General features: G+C 42.5%; 1 protein-coding gene across 11 annotated transcripts in view; it reads right to left on the reverse strand.

Moving 5' to 3' along the window:
* Positions 1-20431, reverse strand: part of MAGI2 (membrane associated guanylate kinase, WW and PDZ domain containing 2) — a 789209-nt gene extending 768778 nt beyond the window's left edge. For 6 of the 11 annotated variants that reach the window (XM_074903400.1, XM_074903399.1, XM_074903404.1 and 3 more), the window contains exon 1: positions 19912-20270. In XM_074903400.1, coding sequence (XP_074759501.1) covers positions 19912-20212 — 301 coding nt within the window. In that variant the 5' untranslated portion in view covers positions 20213-20270. Of the gene's footprint in view, positions 1-19911 lie in introns of all 11 variants that reach the window. The other 5 variants (XM_074903407.1, XM_074903395.1, XM_074903406.1 and 2 more) reach the window with 3 other exon arrangements.
* Between the last annotated feature and the right edge of the window lie 3492 nt (positions 20432-23923).

Genomic DNA, 23923 nt, shown 5'->3' on the forward strand with positions numbered 1-23923 from the left:
ATAAAACCTTCAGCACACGTGCTACCTGGTGAAAGGAGGAGGATAATGCACTTGTGAGCAGCCTCCTTACCTCTCCCAGCTAGAAAAGAGAAACTATCCTCTGGAAAAGTAGTAATAGCAGAAAAGACACTTCTCAGCTAAGGGAAAAGTCCATATTTGCCATGCAGCTGAAAAAAAAAAAAAAGATCACTGACTTGATTAGAGTCTCAGAACTGATAAACTGATAGAGGAAACATCTTCAGCCAGTGCACTGTATGTAGAGAAAATGAACAAATACACACTTGAACCAGAAAAAAAAAATTTAAAAAATCTCTTATTTACACAAGATCTGATTTATCTTTCAGAGTACAGTTTTCAAGGATCAGGTCAACGTTGAATAATTAGCAATTACACGTCTCTAAGTCATATTAGTATGCTACCCTTACTACTATTGCAGATAAATGCATTACAATTATTTATTGAATTACCCTCAGAACATCTTTCTGAGGGACAGACCTATTACTTGTTTAACACTCTATATGATTTTATTGTCACTGGGGAATGAAGGCAGACACACTGAGAAATTTATTTGAGGTTTCTAGAGAACTACCCAGAGCCCAGAACTCTTGACTGCTTGCCCATTGTCTAATCTATTTAAATATCTTAAAATCTATATCACCGCACATTTCAAACACCTCATTGAAAATACTGAAGCTACCCATACATTTGTCACTTGAAAACACGTAACAAACACAATGCTGACATTATCATATCTGAGTGCGGTATCAAACAAGATGTATCACAAACTGCTGTTCTTTTGTCGTGATTATAATATAGAGACCCCTTTACATATACAGCTGCATATAAATAACTACAAAAGTGAGCTTTCATAAAGCGATGTACAGATCTGTCTTAGTATGGTAAGGAGTGGTTCCACAGCCTACTGCCAACCCTTCCTCCATCACCACCAAAGCCCCCAGACAGGACTGGCACTGCTCTTCCCCCAGCAGCAGCTGGCCCTGCCAAGGCCACCCTGACCCCCATGCAGAAGCACCCCGGATCCCTTCACCTGCCCGCATGGCTGCTGAGCTACAGCACACGTCCCCTGCCTCCACCAGCCACAAGCTAAACACTGACATCAGGTTTTTAAAGCGTCATGTCACCTGTAATGGCTTAATATTGGTTTTAAATTATGGAGTCTCCCAACCCTCTTATAAATGCTATAAATTTTTATTTTAACTTCCCTTCTGTTTGTTCTTTTTTCTCTCAGGGTTTGTTGTTCAGAGTTGGGGGTTTTTTTGAGGGGATAGTTTATATCTTTACTCCTTGAGACACCATCTTTATCAATACTGAGCTCTTCAGGAGCTACATCCATTAAATGCCAGGGATAGCAACAACATAATACTTCATATATCGAGTATTCTGGTATTTGAGCTATAGAATAGAACATATTTAAAACACAGGGTAGAAGTATGAAAAGAGCTAAGAGCTCCAACATCTTTGAAACACAGTGGGATTATGCACGTAACTCCTTTCAATTTACAGGATTTAAGACTGTAATACAGAAGAGTGTTTATCTGATCTATACTGAACATATTCCAAAATACTAGTAAGGACGCAAACACGTAGAATCGGGGAGTCGCTCTGGATCTGTTTTGACATAGTAGAGAAAAACTGAACCTCTTCTGCTAGTAAAATGAAAAAAACATGCTCTAAATCAGAAAACAGCCACAAAAAGATGACATTTTACATATATAACATGCTCAACAAAACTTGGATGAAAACACAGATTTTAGTTTTCATTTGAAAATTCTTGATTCTCTTGGTTTAAATCAAATTCTTAATGTTACTTTAATTTAACCATTTATGCATTAAACATACAGTTATTCCAAGCATTTTTGTTATACAGATCCATAAAAATTGGGAGGAACATAAAATTTTTTATAGACCAAGTACATTTATTTCCTCTGCTGAGCTGCATTATATTGTATGATGAAGGACAACAGCAGCTTTAATGAGCTGTTAAGATAAGACTTTTCAACTAAAATCCGCATGTCGATTCTGGCTTGCAAGACACCAGGGAGGAGCCTGCCAAGGGCACTGGCCACCGCCCCACTTCCAAAGCCTGTGGGACGTGCAGCCTAGCAGGGGGGAAGAGGCACAGCAAAGAGCTCATCATGGATAAAGCCCTTTGGGCCAGCAAGGTGGCTGACTTGATGCAAAGCCAAAGCCTAAGCCTGAGCGCTGGGCTCCAGCTGCAGGTGGGTACATGCAACAGGGTCAGGTCAGGGCAGCACTTCTTTGCAATACTCGGCGTGAAGCCCTTGGTGGATTCTCCCTCTTTAGGTGCCAATCTGACTGGAAGGGATGTTGGAAGAAAGGGGAGAGGGGAGGGAAGCAAAGTACCTCTCCAGAGATGGGCAGCAGCACAGTGAGGAGGCAGTTGTCCCAGGGCTAAAAGCACAAGTCCCCTCCATCTCCCACAGTTTTCACAAGGACAAGGGCTGGAATCAACTCCTTGGGGAGAACAACCTCACTCCCTTCTTCCCTCCCGTAGTCAGGATTAGGGACCAGCTCCAGGCCTCTCCCAGTTCCTAGGCTGGAGTGTAGCACAGCCCTTCCTGTGCATTGGAGCCAGGGCTCTGAAGGTAGGACATCTCCAGTTCTCAGTGAAACTTCCCAGCTCTTACATTAGATACTGTCCCTCTTAAAAACAACTGAAGAGTCCTATGCTAGGATATGTAATCTGAAAAGATGGAAATTCTCATGCAGTAGCACCAGCACTGCAGACTGACAAATCTGCGTAGCCTGTTAAGTATCTTGATGGAAATACTCAGCACTGCCTTCCACTCCTCTTTTTTCCCTCTTTCCTCACTTTGCTTTGCTGGCCAGATTATTCTTTGTATTTATAATAAGCAATTACATAAATACTTCGCAAACCTTTCTGAAAATCAAGACAATCCAAAATTTCCTTGTTTCATAAACAGTAGTAAGACAGAAACAAATTACAGGCGTTGCTTGTGGACAGCTTTAGTAGGCAAAACTCAAATATAAACCTTTAAAATACAGCTCTAACACATGGAAATACAGATCTACAAACAGTCAATTGGCAATTCTCCTACAAGAGAAATGCCAAATATTCCACACTGTACTGTGAACTTGATAATACTGATATGAAATTGCCCTGAGTAGTTGATATTGGCACATGGAAATAACGCAAAGCTCAGCAAGACACATGAAATTCATGCATTTCCAATGTAATTCCAACCAGTAGAGCATAAATCAGCATGGGCATGTAATTCTTGGCTGTCTTGTTTAACATAAGCGAAGCAGAAATTATGTGTTGTTGCAGGTGCTTTGCAAGCAAACATGACATCCAGCTGATTGTTAACAGACGAACTTTTTTTCAAAGGAAAATGAGCTGAAGGAAGATCTCCAAACTGCCTAATAAAAAACCCCAGGTGGGAGTAGTTATGGCCACTCCTGAGCTGGAGCAGCCAAAAGCGACTGCGTGAAGTCAGGATGGCACTGGAAACAGGCTGCCCTAGGACAACTAGGAGCAGGCTCCAGCAGGCTCGTGAAGCATTGTTGGGGATGACAGTCACTTCCACTTCCAGCTGGGCCAGTTGCTGGGCTGTCCAGCATGAGCAGCTCCACTTGGCTCAGATGTTCTAAGAAATGTGTATCTCACCTGGAAAGCTACAGAACACCTGCAAGTTATGCTGAGAAATCTGCAGTTCCCAGCCAAAGTTAAACTCTAAAGTTATGTGACCTGAAATATTGTTAATCAAGTTGATTATTTCATTTTCCAAATGTAGGAGTTTATTTGTTTCTTATACAAAGCCTCAAATGTGTAAAATACCTTTAGTACTTAAAGATGGAGCCTCTCTGGTACAGGTCTCTTTTACTTTTGAAGATATGTTTTACATTAAATTCAAAGCATTCAGAGCAGTTAAACAGCCCTTGCAATGTGCAGGTTAGAGCAGCAAGGGGCAAAAAAAGGGTCAGAAAAAAATCTGGTATTTGTAAAGTCATCTATATTGTATAATAAAATTCAACCATTTGATTTAGAAAATAATTACTGCAAATTCAACAGATATGCTCTTCATAACAAAAATATTAAAATATCAATTTAAAATATAAAGGGGGATCCTTGACTTGCAGACCTGGGTGAACCATCTCGGTTGGGGGTTTCTTCCCCTCTCTTCTCTGCTGCCCCTCTGAAAAACTCCAGTGTAAATCATGCGTTGCAGGCTCACCCTCCCTAACCGCAGGCTGTTAGGGAGACAGCAGTATCTGTAGCTGCCAGCCCAAGGGGAAAAAGAATTTTTAAAAGCCTATAGACACAGAGGCTAGGCTGTTCCTGGATTTGATCAGAAATTGCCTCTCAGCAGCGACACACAACACTGTTTTCAGGCAAAACATGAATAAACATGTACATAAACTTTTGACTAAGAGCAATACCACACTAGTTCTGTGATCCATCAGATCTCAGGAGATAAACATGATGAGATGTGGTTAGCTTTTGCTAGGAAAGCTTCCGAACAGGAACTTAAAAACTGTAACTAGTTGGTGATTGAGTAGATGGCACTCCTCAGTGTGCATAACTCATGCCCAAGCAGTGTGGCACGGAGCACCTCCTCTCAAGTTAGATAGATACAACTAACCTGAGAAAGACTGCTCAGAAAACAAGGATTCTGCTTTAAAAAAAAAATAAATAAATTGAAGGGTTGTCATTTGGTTTCATTTTGTGCTTTTAAAAATAAAACGGCAGAAAGAAGGAAATCTTTTCAAATAGTAGTTGAGGAATTCCTACCCAAGTGTAGCCCTGCACGAAGGGACACTGGAGATTACTACGTGGACCTGCTCCACAGGATAGTCTCCAAGTCAGATTAGGAGTCCATTCCAGTTACCTGCTTGCAAGTGTGTCTTCAGAGACAGCTTTATGGTGCCCCGTATGACATTCCCAGAGGGAAAGCTCAGGTTCCCTAACACCCAGGTGGCTATTCACTACTCACTAGTCTGGTTTGGGATTTGGTTGGGCCCAGCAGTCTGTGCAGCTACAGCTACTCCATCCTTCTGATGACACATATGTACAAGAAAAAACTCAGTATTCTCTAGTGCAGGATAACCCCAGCACCCTTCAAACACAGGTATTTTCATCTCCTGCTACAGGGACACCCATCATGCCTGAACAGCCTGATCACTGGCTGAATTCAGGACGGTGAAGAGCTGGTGATGGTCCTGGGAGGCGAATGATCCCAGTGCTATTCTGTCAAGTACAGAACCTTTTCTTTACGGGTGTATGGATTGTTAACTCCAGTTCCTAAGCCAAAATCCAGCTCATCTCACCTATTCCCTGGTGATCCTCACTGCACAGAACATTACACTTTTTCTGCACCAAAATGTTACATAATATCGCCATGCACTGCCAACCAGGTACCCTTTTTCAGAACAGAGATGTCAGCTTTTTCAAGGTTTCCTTTGCCCTTAGGCGTACAAATGACTGCACCTGTAAAAAACCTTGATGAATTAATGCAAACACAGGAAAACAGTGTTCTCATGATCAATTTCAGGATCGAAGTCCTACCAGACTAACTACGAAACGAAGGGTGCTGTACAGTGAACACTACTGTGTGGTTATCAAAAGGAGACATGAGTTTCTTCATCAATTCAGGTATTCATAATCTGCTGCACTGGCTTGTGCCAGTTTTAGGTAAAGGATCTAGAAGTACTGTGGGGCATAAAAGGGAATAAAAAAAAGATTGCAGAACTTCAGCTGGATATCATCCCTAACGTTATGCAACTCCTTTCTCCCAAAAAAGAAGGGTGGATTCAGCAAGACTTAAGTCTTGTTGCCCGTACAAGGCAAAATCCTACTCTGATCCCTCACTGATCATCTCTTTAACTCTACACAGGCCCCAGGCACTGACAGAGGAGGACAGGGAGACCTTCTAGAGGATCCTCATGGTGAAAAGTGCTCCAGCAGCTCAGGCAGATATTCCTCACACCGCGTAAGTGCTAGGGAGTCCCCCCTCCCTTTCCTTCATGCCAGCCTCTCCAAGGGGAGTGGAAGGGAAGAGCTTCTAATGATAAATGAGAAACTGATGCCAAAGAGAAGGAGCTGAAAGCACAGAGATACCAGTTACTCTCCACAGAGGGACAAAAGCAGAGAGCTACAAAGTGTAATCTTTGGTGTCACTGCAACGGAAATGGCCTTAATGGAGAACTGCCTAGGATTACCACATGCCCTCATAACATCAGGACAGACTCCCTTCTCTGTGATGCCTCAGTAATTTGGAAGGATGTCACCTCACAACTCTAAACCATAGACCTAACTTTTTTGCAAGTTGGGCTAAATCTACGATTCTGCCAATAACCCCACTCAGTTTGGGTCAAAAGATGGCAATGTCAAGGCTCTGAAAGAAGCCATCATCCAGCAAAGCCAATCTGAAGTCCCCCAGCATTGTGAAAAGTGAGAGGTTCCCACTGGGGTTTTAATTACTATTTTGTACATGTCACTTGCAAACCAAACTTTGCCTGTGGTAAAATTTTTTTAGGCCTTCTCATATTTCCAAAACAAATTAGTAGTTTTTAAAAACAAAAATAAAAGGGAAAAAAAATAAACACCCTAAAAAGCCCACACACAAATTATTTATAATTTGCCACTCAGCAGGCAGGAGCTTTAACAGGTCAGACTAATTTTAATAAATCTCATACACTGTGGTTGATGTACCTACATGTCCAATTAGCACTGCAAACAAACATAAATATCTAATTAAAATATATAAATGTATATTACTTTGGCTTCCTACATTTTACCACTTCAAATACATTTCTGAAATGCATTTTATTTTAGGATACAACACTCTATCACACTCTCTCCTCTGTACAGACCTTTGCATGCTTGTGCTGCTTTGTTATTGACAAAGCTTCTGCTTTACACGGGATTTGTCATGGAATTTAAAATAAATACCTACAAAAATATTTTACTCAAGCAATCAATAGAAATCCTCATTGACCAGGAGAGGGGTTTTTTTCAGTTTGTTTGCCTTTACTTGAACGCAGTACTGTTTGTATAGACTTTTAAATTACATTGCAGGGTTCTTCACTCTGTTATTGATTGATCTGAGATTTTTGGCAAGTCATTTCACCACCATGCAGTTCTGTCTCTTCCTACCTATCTGCTGTGTCTAATTAGCCTTTATAAACCCTTTGGGGCAGTGACTCTTTCTCACTACCTGCTTGTAGTACCTGTCTCCATGGGATCTGATTTCAGTTGTCCTGACAGTCAGTTAATAATAACATTCATGTTTTAAGAAATAAATTTTTTTAAAAATTAAAAAAAAACCCTAAGCAATTGCATTGGAGAAATACAGAGCCAGTTCTATTGGTAAACAATACATATTTAGATAGATATTGTCTTTCTAAAAAGCTAGACAGGCTTTAAATAACATTTTAAAAGCCCATAAAATGACAGCACACATGATGAAAATATAATCACTACGACTATGAAAATCAGCCATTTCCCAAGAGTTTTTAAGAACATTATCTCATAGCTTAAATGAGACCAAAGATGTGAGGAAGTTTTACATAGTCTCAGCTTCCCTCCCCACACTGAACTTCACGAAGTTGGTGAGGACATCGAGGGTAAATTCCTGTTGGGGGAATCTGAATAAGCATGTTTTGTAAAGGATTTTTAGAATCTGGAAGCTATTCAGCTAGTTGAATAACAAGAGTAATATTGATGTCTAGAGGGATGCATGTGAAGACTTCTGTTGTAATGTCTCAGCTGCAAATCCCTTTCCCAGCAGCATCCTTCTCACTCGCTGGCCAACAGCATGAAGACATGGAGGGAGGAATTCTGCAGCTAACTGCAACCAGTTCCTACAGCAACTGGTGAGAAAGTTTCTTATTACTTACTAGAAATCTACTGAATATTGACCCGAAAGAACACTACTGGATCCCAATTGGATGTGCTACCCTTCCTCAGAGAAAGTGATACTGCTCTGGTCACATTCAGGAGGTGCTTTCTCATATATGCAAAAAGAAATCTTCAGTTTCTCCAACTTTTACATTCAGAAACATTAATTTTCTTAGCCTTAAAACACACACATGGATATAAATCCCTATCAAGGCAAAGCAGCTGTTATATTTCTGCAAGTCAGATTAACTGTACGCAAACCCCTACAATACTTCACACATATTTAAGGAGACATTTTAAGTTTTATGGGTTCATCTGTTCTAAAGAGTATTTCAGTACGTACTACAGGCATAACATAAAAACTCAACATAAATATGAATCCAGAAGCCCTTTTTAATTCATATTTCAATTACTTTTAATTTTAATTAAGAAAACCCAACATCTTGATTTTATTTTCCCAACAAAACCTCCAGTGCCGTGATGCATTCTTTTCCTGAAATCTTTTATGCTATTTTTACTGGAAAATGACTAAGTAGAGTGAGTGTTGAAAAAGCTTTTTACTGGCTTATCAGAAATTCCAGTAATTCTTCTAGAAGTTTACAGGGGGGAAATGTTCTTTCACAGGTAAATGGAGCAGATAAAAAGAAAAAACTGAATTCTTCGGGAAATTTATTCTTTGTATACAGTACAGCTATGGTTTTTTTAACAGGCTTCACTAGCAGTACCTGTAATGGAAAGACCATGAGACAATAGACCAGGGCTACCAGTAATAAAAGCTGCACATTAGTCATAACTTGTTATTTTCTCTTAAATGACATTGTTCAACTTCTATCCACGTTACAGCTTCCATTACCAAGACTGAAATATTGTCATTTTGAGTTACAGATCCTATGATACAGAATATTTCCAATATCTATTACTAGGAAAGTAATTATGGCTACCTCTGAATTTAATGTGAATACTTCCTTACATTGCTGTAGTAAACTAGAGACTCCCAACTTGAAATTGTCATGCTAGTAGCTCTAACAAAAAAGCAGTTCCTCTCAGGTTTCAGACTGTGCATGAGACAACAGGCAGATATAACAAACCCACATGAAAACAGAAATCAGAAATAGCAGCAAATACAATCACTGTCAGTATAATGAACAGAAGTCACAGATCACCACCTAGTAAGTGCAGAGTAGGCATCTCGGCTGAGCTGAGCTTCAAGGAGAGTTTTGCAAAAGAATAGTGCAATGGCCATGCAGGGAATTTGCGGGGTAATTAGACTTACCTAACCAAAGCACATGACAGTTTAACCTGAAAAAGTGTTCACCTCCCGCCTCACTCAGCTGCAAGGGTTTAGCAGCTGCTGCCTTTCCCACTCCACAGATCGCACTTCAATGATGGAGCACTTAGGTGCTCTATTAGCTTATTAAATTTGCAACACGACTCAGCAACACTTTGAAATACAAAATGCTGTTCTTATAAAAATACAAGGACAGAGAATTAAAATATAATGGGATTAATTCTTGTTTATACTAACATACCATTTTGGAAGCGTAAGATAGGCTTATGTGACATTTATTAACACAGGCTTAGCACAAAGAAGGACTTAGTAAGGAAATAATAGAAACTAACAGCCATTTAATTTCATTCTAGTTAAAGAACTAGCCATGTGAATGCAACACTTTAGAAACTATTCAGTGTAGCTCACACGAGATCCAAATACGACTGCTCCTCAGTTTTCAATCTGAGTTTAAAATCAAGCAAACAACAAGTGTTTGTGTTGTAAGAATTTACATGTGAAACAGATGTCCTGGAATGAGATTGATGCCCTAATTTTGTTTCCTTTCAGCTTCTGTAGTATGAGTTAGGTGTGGTTTTATAAAATGGATATATTTTACCAGAAATATGCAGATTAATTCATGATTGCCAGGAAGGAAACAAAGCTGGAAGAATATTTTATTTTATTTTATTTTAAAAACCTCACCATATTATGTGCAATTTAACAAATCATATTCCACATTTTATCCTGACAAATGCAAGGACAATGCAAGATATGAAGATACGAAAATTAAATAAGTAAGTAATAAAAGATGATTTGTACTTGTTTTCAGGAAGGATGTCCACTCTGGAGTACTAATATTACATTAACACAACTACACAATTTGCTAGTATACAGTGTACAAAATTTTGGTCATTATATTCTTACTATTATTTTCCAGTTGTTGTGCTATTCATAGAGAATCTATCAACACTAGTCATAACTGTAAAATCTATTTCTAGGGGTTTTTTTCTTTTTTTTCTGCATACTGAGGACACAGTATTTCTCCTACATTTTTAAAACCAAACAAACTCATTATGACTCTGCAGATAGTGAGTGATCCCAATTTTGTCCTCAGTATCTGACCTACACGACTTCCAAAGGAAAACCCTGGTCCCCAGTATGATAATCTGGGGACTCTGTGAACAATTTAATAATTCTGGATAATTCAATCAAATGACTGCCACCATTGGCTATAGAGACTGCCATATGTTGTCAAGGCTGTGTCACGTATCTCCCAGACCAGGGACAATGGGAGATTGTTATACCAGGCTTGCTCCCATCAGAACAGGAATGATCTGGAATCATGGAATGCCAAAATCTGGGTCAAAACAAGTTTCTGCATGCTTTCTGAAGTAAATTCAAGCACAGAGGGTAGGAATATCTCACTGACAGAATAAAGTACTTGGTGCTCATGACAGACCTGAAAGATGTACTACTTGAAACAGTCAGGGTGAATTCCAGGGACACAGGAAGCCTTGTACAAAGATGCTTCAGTAGCAGAAAAGCTGTGGAGCAGGCAAGAAAGAAGGACACTGGTGGCAGGTAGGGCTCTATGGTTTGTAAGAAAGGAAAGATATATGGGAGAGCTCCTTGAAGTACACTGATCTGAACAAAGGATGATTCATGAGAATCAGAAAAATGTGACATAGAAATGTAAGGAGGCATTGTTTCACCTATGGATTTTTTTGTGGTAGTATTTGGTCTGCAAACCATAAAATACATGCATGCTTTGTTTTTTCTTCCTTTTTCACACAGTCTTAAACAGCTGAACTGTGACCCTTGCTTCCCAAGGTCAGATGTCTGAAACGAAAGGTGTAGAAGTTACTTAGTGTTTGTGGGCCAGCATTACTTCTGAAGGTCAGTTACCCCACAACAATTTCAGGAGCAGAGAAGGAGGATGCAAAAATGAGCCAGGGAGGTCAAGGTGCCACCTCAGCAGCGAGGGACCCAGCACACAGTTCAGGCATGATGGTAACTAAACAGTACCTGGTAAATCTCTGTTTTTGTAGGACTGTCACACACATACAAAAATCATCCTACACAAATACGTGTTTCTTCCCCAATCTCAAGGGGCACCATTGTTTCACCCTGCTTTGGTGAGAACTTGGGACAGAAGCACAGATGCATTAAGAACAACTTGTGATTCAGCTAAAGAAGAAGGAATATAATTCTTTCATTTGAATGAGTCAATTTTGGGTACTTCAGAGGGCCAGCTTCAGCCCAGCGTTCTCCTGGAGAAACTGGCAGCTCAAGGCTTGGACAGGCATACCCTCTGCTGGGTAGAAGGAGTGGCTGGATGGCCGGGTCCAGAGTTGTGCTGAATGGAGTTAAATCCAGTTGGTGGCTGGTCACAAATGGTGCTCCCCAGGGCTCAGTACTGGGGCCAGTTCTGTTTAATATCTTTATTGGTGATCTGGCTGAGAGGGAATTGAGTGCACCCTCTATAAGTCTGCAGACAACCCAAGTTGGGCCGGAGTGTTGACCTGCTTGAGGATAGGAAGGCTCCACAGAGGGATCTGGACAGGCTGGAGTGATGGGCCGAGGCCAACTGGATGAGGTTCAACACGGCTCAGTACCGGGTCCTGCACTTGGGTCACATCAATGCTATGTAATACTACAGACCTGGGGAAGAGTGGCTGGAAAGCTGCCTGGCAGAAAAGTTCCCAGTGGTGCTGGTTGACAGTGGCTAAATATGAGCCGGCTGGCCAAGAAGGCCAGTAGCATCCTGTCTTGTATCAGGCCAGCAGCACTAGGGAAGCAGTCATCACTTTGCACTTGGCACTCATGAGGCTGCACCCCAAATATCATGTTCAGTTTTGGGCCCCTCACTATAAGAAAGACATTGAAGTGCTGGAGAGTGTCCAAAGAAGGGCAACAAAGCTGGTGAAGGGTCTAGAGCACAAGTCTTATGAGTGGCTGATGGAACTGAGGTCGTTTAGTTTGGATAAAAGGAGGCTGAGGGGGATACCTTACCTCTCTCTACAACTACCTGAAGGGACGTTGTAGTGAGGTGGGTGTTGGTCTCTTCTCCCAACTAACAAGCGACAGTACAAGAGGAAAAAGCCTCAAGTTGCACCAGCGTAGGTTTATAATGGATATTAGGAAAAATTTCTTCACTAAAAGCTTTGTCAAGCATTGGAACAGGCTGCCCAGGGAAGTGTTTGAATCACCATCGCTGGAGGTATTTAAAAGACGTTTAAATGTGGCACTTAGGGACATGGTTTAGTGATGGACTTGGCAGTGCTAGGTTAACGGTTGGACTCAATGATCTGAAAGGTCTTTTCCAACCTAAACGATTCTATGATGATTCTATGATTTCAACATATTTTGAGGAACTAAGACAGACCTAGAAAATGCACGTTGCCTGTGCTGATTTCCCCATGCCAGAGAATCCCCCCAGGGCTGTACAGTCTCTCTTGAATATGACAGAACATGTGATTTCTAAACCAAGTAATATTTTAGTTCAATAATACCTGAATTTTTTTACTGGGACTTTCTCTCCCAGATTTTACTTTGTCCATTTTGTTCCTTGTCTTAATTCCTTTTGTCTTGAATTCATGCATCGTAGAAAGACATCCAGGAGAAATGTCTGAAGCTGATAAGCAGAGTGAAATAGTAATATTCATATATTACTAATCATAACCTATATATGAATGAGAAGGCACCTGGAAAGCGCTGTGTTGACAGCTAGATACCTTTTGATTAAGCTGTCTGGATCCTAGCAATCTGCATGTGCTGACTGAGACTTCAGAAATAATGCATTTGTGGTTCATTTACATACTGTGAAAACGGTAAATACATGGCAGATACACACACAAAAACAGCCTTCTGTCACTCAGCTTCTAGTGAGTCCAAATTATGGATAGGAGGTTTGAATAAATGGGACTTTTTAGGCTAATGTTAAAATAACATTTAAACCATAAGTACTATTCTGGAGATTATCAACTACCTATGAGAATTTTTGACCAGTTTAGGAACACTAGATAAAGTTCAGTTTTGTTAGAGCCCTTCACTCTTTTCCTTTTCTTTTGCTTCTGTATGTCATTCCACTTTCCACTGTGGTAGCTTCAGCCTACAGTGAGAAAGCTATACAAATGTCCAGCAAAACTATTACACCTTCTTACTGGATAGATTTCCATCAGGTTGAAAGAGAGCTGATTTGTAACAAATCAGGTGTGCCGAAGAGACACTGTTGGGATCACAGCCCCTGTGATTTTAGAAAATTCAGTTAAGGCCAGCATTGCAATGACATTCAGCAACAAAAAACAAAGATAGGCACTTTGCTACTGAAACCAATACCTTCAAACTCTGTACTACAGACCCCACCTGCTTGGGTAGCCATCTAGTCAATCTTATCCTAAAGTTTATGATCGTTTTATTTCCTGCTGCTGAATATTGGTGCCATACTGCACATTACTTGGCCTCCAGAGTGAATGGTTCATTGTAACTATCTCATATATATATATGCATCAAAACTTGTATGAAAAACACTCTAGATTAGTATTGTAGCCCATAAATATCACTATATATTACATTATTGTGTAGCAGTACTACACAAAGTCTTACACACTCTCAGCCTACAGATAAAAAGTCCTACCCACAGCTCTCAGAAAAAATATTTAGAGGTATTTGTATACTCATATATTTATAAACACGTATTATAGGTATGGAAGAAAAATTACTTCCAGCATGTTAACACAATCAAGCAATAGCACTATGTTCTTTGACCCTTGCCTTGATGCTCTTCAGTAAAAAAGTTTCCTTTTCCTTTTTTTGTTTATACCGCTATGCGGAAGAGATGAACGAGAAACATCTGCTTCTACAACTCCTGCAGCACTTTCCTTTCCTTCACCCTTTCTAAATCACAGTTATGACCACCTCCTCACATAAATCTCTTCTGAAGGAACACTTTTTCCATGTATACACCATTTCTTGTATACAAAAAATATGAATAATTTATCAACTCTTTCATGTCATGAAAGGAGCTCCTCATCTATTACAGGCAAGAAGATCACAAACAAGGAAAGCAACAGCTCAGAATCCGTATCTGTAATGAAATGCTGAATTAATGCAGGTGAGGTTATGGGATACATAAAATAAGTGAGACGCAATTTTGCCTCCTCATACCAGTATTTTCCTTCAATGTCAACAGTATCAACAGATGGACAAGTGTTAGTGTGAGATGAACTCTACCATATGAGACTCAACAGAACTAAGAAGAGCACTCTCAATTATTTCATTTCTTCAAGGAAATGATGCACTAACAAAGTCATGGCCCCATCCTTTAATGGCACATTTGTAATTCTCAGAGAAGGAAAAAGACTGATGAGTATAATTCTACTGTCAGTGAATACACAGAGTTCCTGACATGAAACATCACAGTCTCTCTGGAGGAGCTGAAGAATAAATCACCAGCTACATGAGTCAGAAGTCAGCTTCAATGGTCTTTAAATTAAGATGGACAAGCATAAGAATGACATAAAGTAATGGTAAAAAGAAAACTCCGAATTTAATTTCTAGACTTAGCAAAATCTTAAGGAGCACAAGTTAGAAAAAAAATAGTAGGTCTGAAGCATAGTTTACTTTCAAAGACTATCTTTGCATTATATACCAGAAGTGCAACCATGCGGGTTTTCATATTTCTTTGGGTTTGTTTTTTGCAAGACCCTTGTGATTTTTTAATTCGGGAAAATCATGCAGTCTTCTATTGTAAAATATTGTTCTTTGTATTAGTGAAGAAAATTTTATCCAACATTCACATCTTAGAGGACAGTATATACTGATACCCAGGAAGAAAAAACACAAAAAGACAATCTATATGCACAGAGTATTTTAATGTACATAGAAGAGAATTATTGATGAACTTAAACAATCAAAGAAATTTCTTAAAACTATAACTATACATAGGAATATGTGTATGAAATATCTGTAGAAAAACAGTAACATTTTAACTAGCTAACATGGTCCAAAAAACATCCAAAAACCCAAAACATTCCCGTACTCCTCTGTTGAAAGGCTTGTCATGGACTTTAAAAAAAAAAAGTTAACTGCAAGACAGGTTTTAATTGCAAAACTCATGGATGAAGTCATAAAAAACCAAAACAAAACCAAACAAGCCAAAAAAACTTAAACCACTAGAAGGCCACTAAATCCCTGAGCTGTAAATCACTGGGTGCTGGGACAGTACTGTCCTGTCCTTTTAGTCTTCACTGGGAAACCACTGTTGCCACTTCCAGGCATAGGATGTGGAGGATGCAGACCTGCAGTCTGCCCAAACACAGCCACTCTTGTATCCATCCTAACGAGAGTCCAAATCTTCTCCTGACTAGGAAAGCACTTGCAAATATGTCCAAGTCCATCTATAGTCAGTAAAATATTTTAGCATATGTTTACTGTTAAGTAAATTATTAAACTGAGAAAGTAAAACTGGTTTTAAATTCCTCCTTACATTATGAGTACTAAAGGCATTTTTGCATAAGGAGCTAAAGCATCATGGGTTGAAGCTTAAAGTCTGACAAGAGTCAAACCATAGACATCCAAAAGCGTCAATATAAAGTAACAATGTTATTCATATTTCATATGGTCATACCACTAAATACTTCTAAAAGTAAATTCAGTCGCTCAGTTAGTCAGATCACCTGGTTACTTAGTATGTCCAAACCATTTTCCTTGAGGAAGAGATATGTCAGGCAGCAGCTCCAGGACAAAATCTTCTGCAATGCTCCTGAGTTCTGAAATCCATGCTTTCAGAGCGTTCATGGGAATTCTGCTGAGGGCATCTATGGAAGTTTATAACTCTATGCAAGAATAAAGATCCTGGTTTATGCAGTACAACTGAGTGGGCTGTTCCTGCAACCCTACAAACTAAAACCAGAGCTGTACTGGAGTCTGTGCACATCATGAACCTGTATTACCTACTGATGGGAGTTACTGGAGAAAGATACTGTGTATCTCAGACGGCAGTGATGAACAGAGCGTGGAACTGGAGACAACATTGCTCCTCACATGACTCTTCCCCATGCGATTACTTATCCAAATTAGAATGCCTTTCCTTAACACATTGCTACTTTCACAACTACGCATCTGCGCATCTGTGGGAAGAAGATAGTACTTAATCTAAACTCTTCTGCATGTAAAAACAATCACATTTGAAATTCAGAAGTATTCCTTTCAGAATCATTAAGGCTCTCCTCTTCACCAGAGAGTAGAAGGTTAGAATGCATAACATTTGCAAATATGCCCAACTAATTTGATTGCTGTACAAAATTCTCCCACTGAAAGGGTGTATATTCAATAAAGCATAGGACTCTACAGAGGAAATCCTGCCTTCTTTATTTGATGTCAAGGGCAGCTTTGCCATTGACTTCATCTGGGCCAAGATTTCACCCCATGTGTTTTAAGAAAATCTCTGTGATTCTGCCAAAACTAGCACAATAAGTGGCTCACAAAAAAAAAAAAACCAACAAAAAAAAACCCCAAACATGAAATAGTCTCCAAGGAATAGTTCTCTGTGAACTCTTACAATTAAGATTAAAAAAATAATAATAATAATAATAATAATAATAATAATAATAATAATAATAATGTTTCTTACCATCTTTTTTCCCCATGCAAAAACAAGGAATAATTTCCTGCATTAAAACCTTATTTATTGTGTGTCGTACTTAGGTGAGTTCTATGTCGGATCATATCGTGGAACTGCTAATTAGTTTCTCATTATGTTTACTTCTCCTGATGATATACAGCAGCTCCTACATTATAAGATTGGGTTTTTTAAGTTAATATTTTTAGCTCAAAATGTTCAGCTCACATAAAACAGCAATATTCCCTCAGACTTTTTTAAACAAATATTTCACCTCGTGATAAAAGATGAAGTATTTCATTATTTCAAAGAGGGGGGTGTTTAATCAAACAACATAATGAAAAATCATTAAATCGCCTTTATTTTCCATACTTCAAAGCAGATAATTCCTGTAAAGTGAATTAGTTGTTCCCTGATTTCATCTACAAGTGAATTTTCACTGCTAAATTATCAGAACTTTCAAACAAGAGAAATACTCACAGTCTCTTAAGCATCACATTATAAATAGTCATGTCCTACCTCCACATTTCTCTGACTTCACTCCTAGGCAGCACTGAAGAAGCAGCGGCAGTCACATGGTGCATTCAAGGTCATGCTATTCTAATTTACAGAGATATCATTGATAAATTATGCGGAAACAATGATAATGGAGTCATTAACCTTGTTCCAGCACAGTAAAGGTGTTTTATAATAAAAAGGAGAACAAAAGTTACAAAAACATATAAAGATTTTATTGTCCAGCTTTCTCTCTCCTGTACACTGCTACTGTTAAGGAATAGTAATTTGTAACTGTAACGCAGATGACTGATTGTCTGTGCTTTGTAACCAAGAGGTGCAGAGATCAGATTGAATTACACTGAATGAGGAGTCAGGTGGTAAAACACACAAATCATTGACCTTTTTTAAAAATAGGAAGTTGGATCCAGAAGGCCTCTCCCTTTGGCAAAGTAAAGGATGCTGGAGCACAAGGAAGATCATCTGAGCCAGGAAGTCTCTCTCAGTCCAAGAATCTATGCAGAACTGTCACTTCCAAACACGCAGTCATCTGGACAGTGCTTTGAGGGCTCATATCAAAAGTGTAGTGTGTTAACAGACTGAAGTAAAACTCCTCATATATATATATAAACTCTCTCTCTATATATATATATATATAAAAACTAGGCGGAATTTAGAATCCATCTGCTATGTCTCATTCAAGAAACTTGCAGTAATCCATGGACTAAAAGTCTGACTAATGTCCCTAATTCATGTATAACAGATATCTTTATTAAGGGTGCACACATTAATGAATCACTGGTGATTGCTTTGACTTAAGAATGAAATATGAGAAAAACAATGAAGAGGTGGGACAGAGACTGTTCCATGTAGTAAATGAACGTAACCTTAAACTGGCATTACTGTAACACACCTATAGGATTTCTGGAAAAAAAAAAAAAAAAAAAAAAAGCAAGCAAGAATTTAAATAACTTAACAGACAATGTACCCTTATCTTATGTACCCACTTCCATTGCTGCTTCTTTTTGAATCTCATCACAGTAAGAACACTCACACTAAAATTATTAAGAAAAAGAGCAAACTACAGAGCAGGTTTTCTGGAGTTCAGGTGCGCAGAGATGACGCTATACTGCAAGACTGAATCCATTATACTCCTTACTAATCCTCACTTATCACATAAGTGTCTCCCTGCATTGCCTGACTATCAAGATACGATCTACAACATATTGCACAACTTACCCAAAAGGACAAATAGAAAAATCCCAGATCGTATCTGTATTCAGAGGTTTGACCTTATGTAGATATCTGAATGTATCGTGAAGTACATTCTGAAGGCCTGAGTGAAAGCCAAATTCTACTGATTCTGTCGTGTTTGGTTAAACTAATAAACTGGTATATCCTTCAAGCATTCAGAAGTATCACAAATGACACTTTAAACAATAAACTGCCAATGACAGTGAGCAAGTTAAATTACAAAATTATACCACATGTCAGAGGAACATTCCTGTACGTCCTCTGAGTAAAGGCTGCTGGCTGCAGTTACACAGCACAAGCGGCTCTGGTGCACGGCATCTATAATCTTCCCACCGCAGAAATCCCCAAGTTTTCAAAGGCTGAGTTTACTGCCCGGCTGAAGCGCGTACTTCAGCAATGTGCGTACTTTCAGCAATGCGCGTACTTTCAGCAATGCGCGTACTTTCAGCAATGCGCGTCCAGCCGCTGCCCCGGCCGTGCCCAGGGAGCACCTCCACGCTCCCTTCCCCGAGCAGCTCTCACTCCTGTGCTTCAGGAATGCTGCTGGGGGAGCAGAAACCTCCTCACAAGCGTTCAGCTGCAGATAGCCCAACTCAGCACAGTTTAAAGAGGACAGAAACACGTAAACAGCATCTGCGGCGTCTCTTCTCTACTGGCTTTCCTGGTAATCCATTAACTTATTACACTACTTCAAAAATAAAAAAGAGAAGCAGAGGAGAGGCAAAAGTAGACCGTTCTCTCCCAAAAGTTTCTTTCTGCCTCTCCCTCCCACTTCCTCCGAGCTCCCCCTTCCCTAGGATTAGGCGATCGTTTTCACCAGGGATCAAATGAATGACTTTTCCGCTAATGACACTTAAGCGATGCTAAAGCCGCCCTTCACGCCACCGGAGAGCCGGCGCGCAGCGGCAAGCCCCTGCCCCGGAGCCACGGCGCCCGGAGCGAAGCGAGGCCAAGGGCAGCCCCATCCGCAGCCGTGCCCGGCCGCTCCGCCCGCCCCAGCGCCACCAGCACCAGCAGCCGCCGGAGGGGCGGCCGGGGCCGGCTGGGCGGGCGGCGCCCCGGTCCGGGCGGCGGAGGGGGGCTGCAGGGAGGGGGGGGCTGCCCGGCGGCGCGGCCGCCCCCCGTCCCCTCCCGCGGCATGGCGAAGCGCTGTCACTGACGCACATTTAATTCGCCCGGCTGCGGGCACCGCGCAGCGCCGCTCGCATCCTCCCCCCCCCGCCGGCGGGGATGGGGGCGGCTCCGGCGGGGAGGGGGAAAGTCAAACTGCCGCAACAAAGTTGCTTCCCCCCCGCTCCCCCCAGACCTGCCCCGGCCCCCGGGGGGGGGGGGGCGGCGGCGAGGGGGGGGGACCCGTCTCCGCCTTACCTTGCTTGACGCACTTGAGCCGGATGGGGTCCTTGCAGTGCTTGATCACGGCCAGCACATCCCTGATGGTGAGCCCGGCCACGGGGGTCTCGTTCACCTCCAGCAGCAGCTCCTCCGGCACTAACTTGCTGCCGCCCTCATAGGCCACCTTGCCGGGCTTCACCTCCCCCAGGTAGGGGAACTGCCCGTTCTCGGCGCCCCCCTTCAGCTCGAAGCCCAGCTGCCCCTCCGGGTTCCTCACGATCACGATCTCGTGGACTCGGCTCGTCCAGTGGCTTTTCTTCTTCAAGCCCTTGGACATTGCCGTGGGGATGCTCTGCCCGACTCCCTCCCTGTATTCCGTGCTGCTTCCCTCCCTCCCTCCCTCCCTCTCTTCCCCCCCCCGTCCCCGGGGCAGCCGGGCTCCTCCGGGGCAGGCTCGGGGCGGGCGGAGAGCGGCCGCCGCTGCTGCCGGCCGGCGGGAGGGAGGGCGCGGCGGCCCCGCGGGGCTCGGGAGCTGGGCTGGGGGGCGCCTCTCTGCCCTCTCCGGCCGGCTTTAGCTGATATCCATGGCAGCCGCGGCGGCCGGGACCCTGCCTGTGCGTGGATGTACTAGTTGTAGAGAAACTGGCAGCGGGGAGGGAGGGCGGGAGGGAGGAGGGAAGGAGGGAGGGGACGGCCGCGGCGCGGGGAGGCGGAGGAGGCGGAGGAGGCGGAGGGGGGGGGTAGGAGGGCTGTCGGCGTCGGTGCCGGAGCGAGGCGGGCGCTGCCTCGCCGCTCCCGCCTCGCCTGACCCGGTAGTGAAGGCCGAGAGAGAGGCTGCCTGGCACGGCCGGCAGAAGGCGGAGAGCGGCCCGGGCGGGGGGGCGAAGGCAGCCGGCGGGCCTGCGGGGCGAGCGGCGGCCCGCGGCCCGGCCCCCCCATCCCGCCGCCCGGCCCCGGCCCAGAGGAGGCGCCCGGGGTCAGGATGGCGGGGGAGCCCCGGCCGCCGCCGCCCCTCACCGGCTGCCTCGGGCGCCTCCCCCCAGCCTCCCCCTCCGCCGGGGCAGGCGGAGCGGCCGCGGCCTGCGGGGGTGCCGGGCGGGACTTCGGCGAGTCTGCCCCGGGCGGAGGGGAAGGGGGTGCTGCGCTGCGGGGTCCTGCTGGCGGCAGGGGGGCGCCCAGCCACGGAGCGGCTTCCAGCTGCGGCCGGAAGAGCGAATGCCGCCGCTTACTTCGAGCATCTCGATGTTGTGAACGTTTGCAGGGTGGTTGCCCTCCGTTCGGAGGTCTCAGACTTCCCTTTACTGAGTTGTGCATGGGCATCATTTTTAATGCAGGTTGCCGTGGCCACAGGAGGTGGGAGGCTGTGCCTCCGATGGCCGTTATACCTGAAGCAGGTATGACGAAGAGAGGGGCAGCCGTTTTTTCTAAAAAATGTACTTGCCAGATGTTGACCCCCCTCACGCAGATTGCCATCCGCTCCTGGCCTTAAACCCCAAATAACCTTAGCGGCCAAAGACTGACATTTCCAACCTCCAGAGCTTCGCTCTGCCCAGGGACTGGGATGGATTTCGTTCAGCAGGTGACACGGTCACCGGCTCCTCCTGTGGGCTCTCCCTTTAATTAGTTCTGTCATATGCCTAACACGTGTGCAGGCAGTGGAGTGTAGCAGTTGGCATGTCTTTCTGAGAAGCTTGCCTTGCCTAAAAAAATAGTTTCCATCTGAAGGGGAGATTGACAAAAAACAGGCAGAGCAACCTCCTGACTTCAGAAGCATAGTTTTTGTGCCTGCAGGATATAGGAGAGGATACGCCAAGGCAGGGGTCTGCAGACAGGGTACTGAATGGGGGGGGGGGGAGGAGGAGAGAGAAATGTAGCATGTGTTACAACATGTGATTTAAAGCTGGTCAGATATTTTTAAAATTTCAATTAAAGTGACTCCGCAATGAAATTTTTCACAAATTGTATTGCTGTTTTCCCTCTAGGTTCCTATGGAAACAGAACTTTATGCGATCATGCTTGGCTGTGTCTCCTTTACTTCTCCAATAACTTTTGAAGCTGTTGGGCAGCTTCACCCAAATCTATCTCAAATGTAATTAAGTTATTTCATGAAAATAGGCAGCTGGGTAGGGCTAAGAGATCCTGTAAATGTCCCAAAGGCTGTAACATGAACTTGCCTCTTATTAAACAGTGATTCACATGGTTGAGAGACCATATAAATGTCTTGGTAATGAGAAAAGTTTCAATTACAGCTCATTATCAGCCTCAGTATAAGTCTGTGGGAAACCAGTGTTCTTCAGTTCATGTTCTCCCAGAATTACTTGTTTAACGTCCTCGTGCACTGCAGAGGGGAAGAAAGCAATGAGAAATTACTAAAGTCTGCATCCTGCAAGTCATTTCACCTGCTTCTCTGTGTGGGCCTAGCCAGTGGTGCAAAGCTCTGTATGTGAGGGACTTCGCAAAAGTGGGCTTAAAGAATTAAAAAAAAAAAAACAAAACCAAGATCCCACAAAACTGGAAATAAAGAGGTCCATAAGCACAGACAGCCAAACAATGGGAGGGGAACTGGACAGGTACTTTGACTGGAAGGTACTAAGAGGTTTTCACTGGTGGGACAAGGATTACATAATGGGTTCCCTTTCCAAAGACCATCAGGAGTGTCCTGCTGCCACTAGGAATGGGGTCTCTGCACTGGACAGAAATGGGCTAAGATGCTTGGAAAGAGAGCAAGAGAGTCAGTAAGTTTGTTTCTCTCTTTAACCCTGCCCTTGCATTTTGTCTTGCTTTTTAGTTCAAAAGTAGGGTAGGAAGCAAATGGCTGAGAAATTACAAGGATGTTATCCTTCAGTTTCCAAAATGTTTCCACAGTCACTTCTTTGCTGACTCCTCTGCTCTACTAAAGCCCACTCCACTACAGTGGTCACCATTTCTTAGAGTTTATAGCCATTCTGCTAGTATAGTATTGCAGTTGTTGATTTATCTGATAATTAAAAGTACATTTCTAAATAACACCATGTTCACCACAATGTATGTACAACACTAGGACATCTGCCAAAAATGCAGCTTTTAAGAAATATGTGAGGAAATATTTGAAATATTTGTAGAAGATGGGGGAAGGGAATCCTGTGGGCATTATTTTCCTCTTTCTTAGGCATCTCTGATAATTTATTGATCATAATTATTTTAAGTGTCAGATGACATTAATACTAGGTAATAGGTAGATGCTTTACTAAGTAAGTGGTGGCCCAAACTCCTGTTTTAAAGGGCCTACGAGTCAGAGCATTTCTGATTTAACAATTGTTGTGGACAAATCAAGCTGTATGAAGTCTTAATTTCTAACTGGTTTAGATAGTTGTATTCATCTGAAATAATACCATGTAGAGCTGGTGGAAGTGGTGGTCCAATTGCGTTAGCTTTGCCCTCTGAAGGTGGGTGGCAATGTGAGCCAGACTCCAGTGTGGGCATCTGCAGTTTGGCACAGAGGTGAGGGGTAGATGGAAGGAGACTTAGCAGTTTTCCCAAAACAGAGATGCATGTTAATTGATCTTCATACCAGGAAAGGATGGTAGTTTTCAGGTTCAGAGATGAGCAGATGTTGGTGAGTGCAATGGCAGGTCATACCAGATAGAGATCAGGATAGAGTGAAGAATATTGTAATTAAAGGATGACTGAGGGATACAGTATTTCTCTACAGCATTCTCATATAGGGGGCATAAGTTTTTAGAGTTTTGGTTTGTCTCTATACGGGTAAAGTTTTGCCATCGTATCATCACTGGTTTATGTTCTTGGAGTCTGGGGCGGTATTGGCACTAACGGAAATGCATAGTTTCCTTTGGTCCTCTGAAAATATATTCTGAGGGGATTAGGCCTCATACAAGGTCCTCTTGCAGCAACTACACTCTTTCAGATAACTTTTTCATTTTTTACAATGATAGATGGAATACCTGTAAAACAAGATTATCCTTGTCACTGACAGAGCAAGCGTTCTGGTGTGTGGCTGAGGAGGCAAGTTTGCAGATTTTTTTCCCAGCCTCTGAAGAACCTCAAAGGT

Source organism: Athene noctua, chromosome 3 (genome assembly GCF_965140245.1).
Source record: "Athene noctua chromosome 3, bAthNoc1.hap1.1, whole genome shotgun sequence".
NCBI lineage: Eukaryota > Metazoa > Chordata > Aves > Strigiformes > Strigidae > Athene > Athene noctua.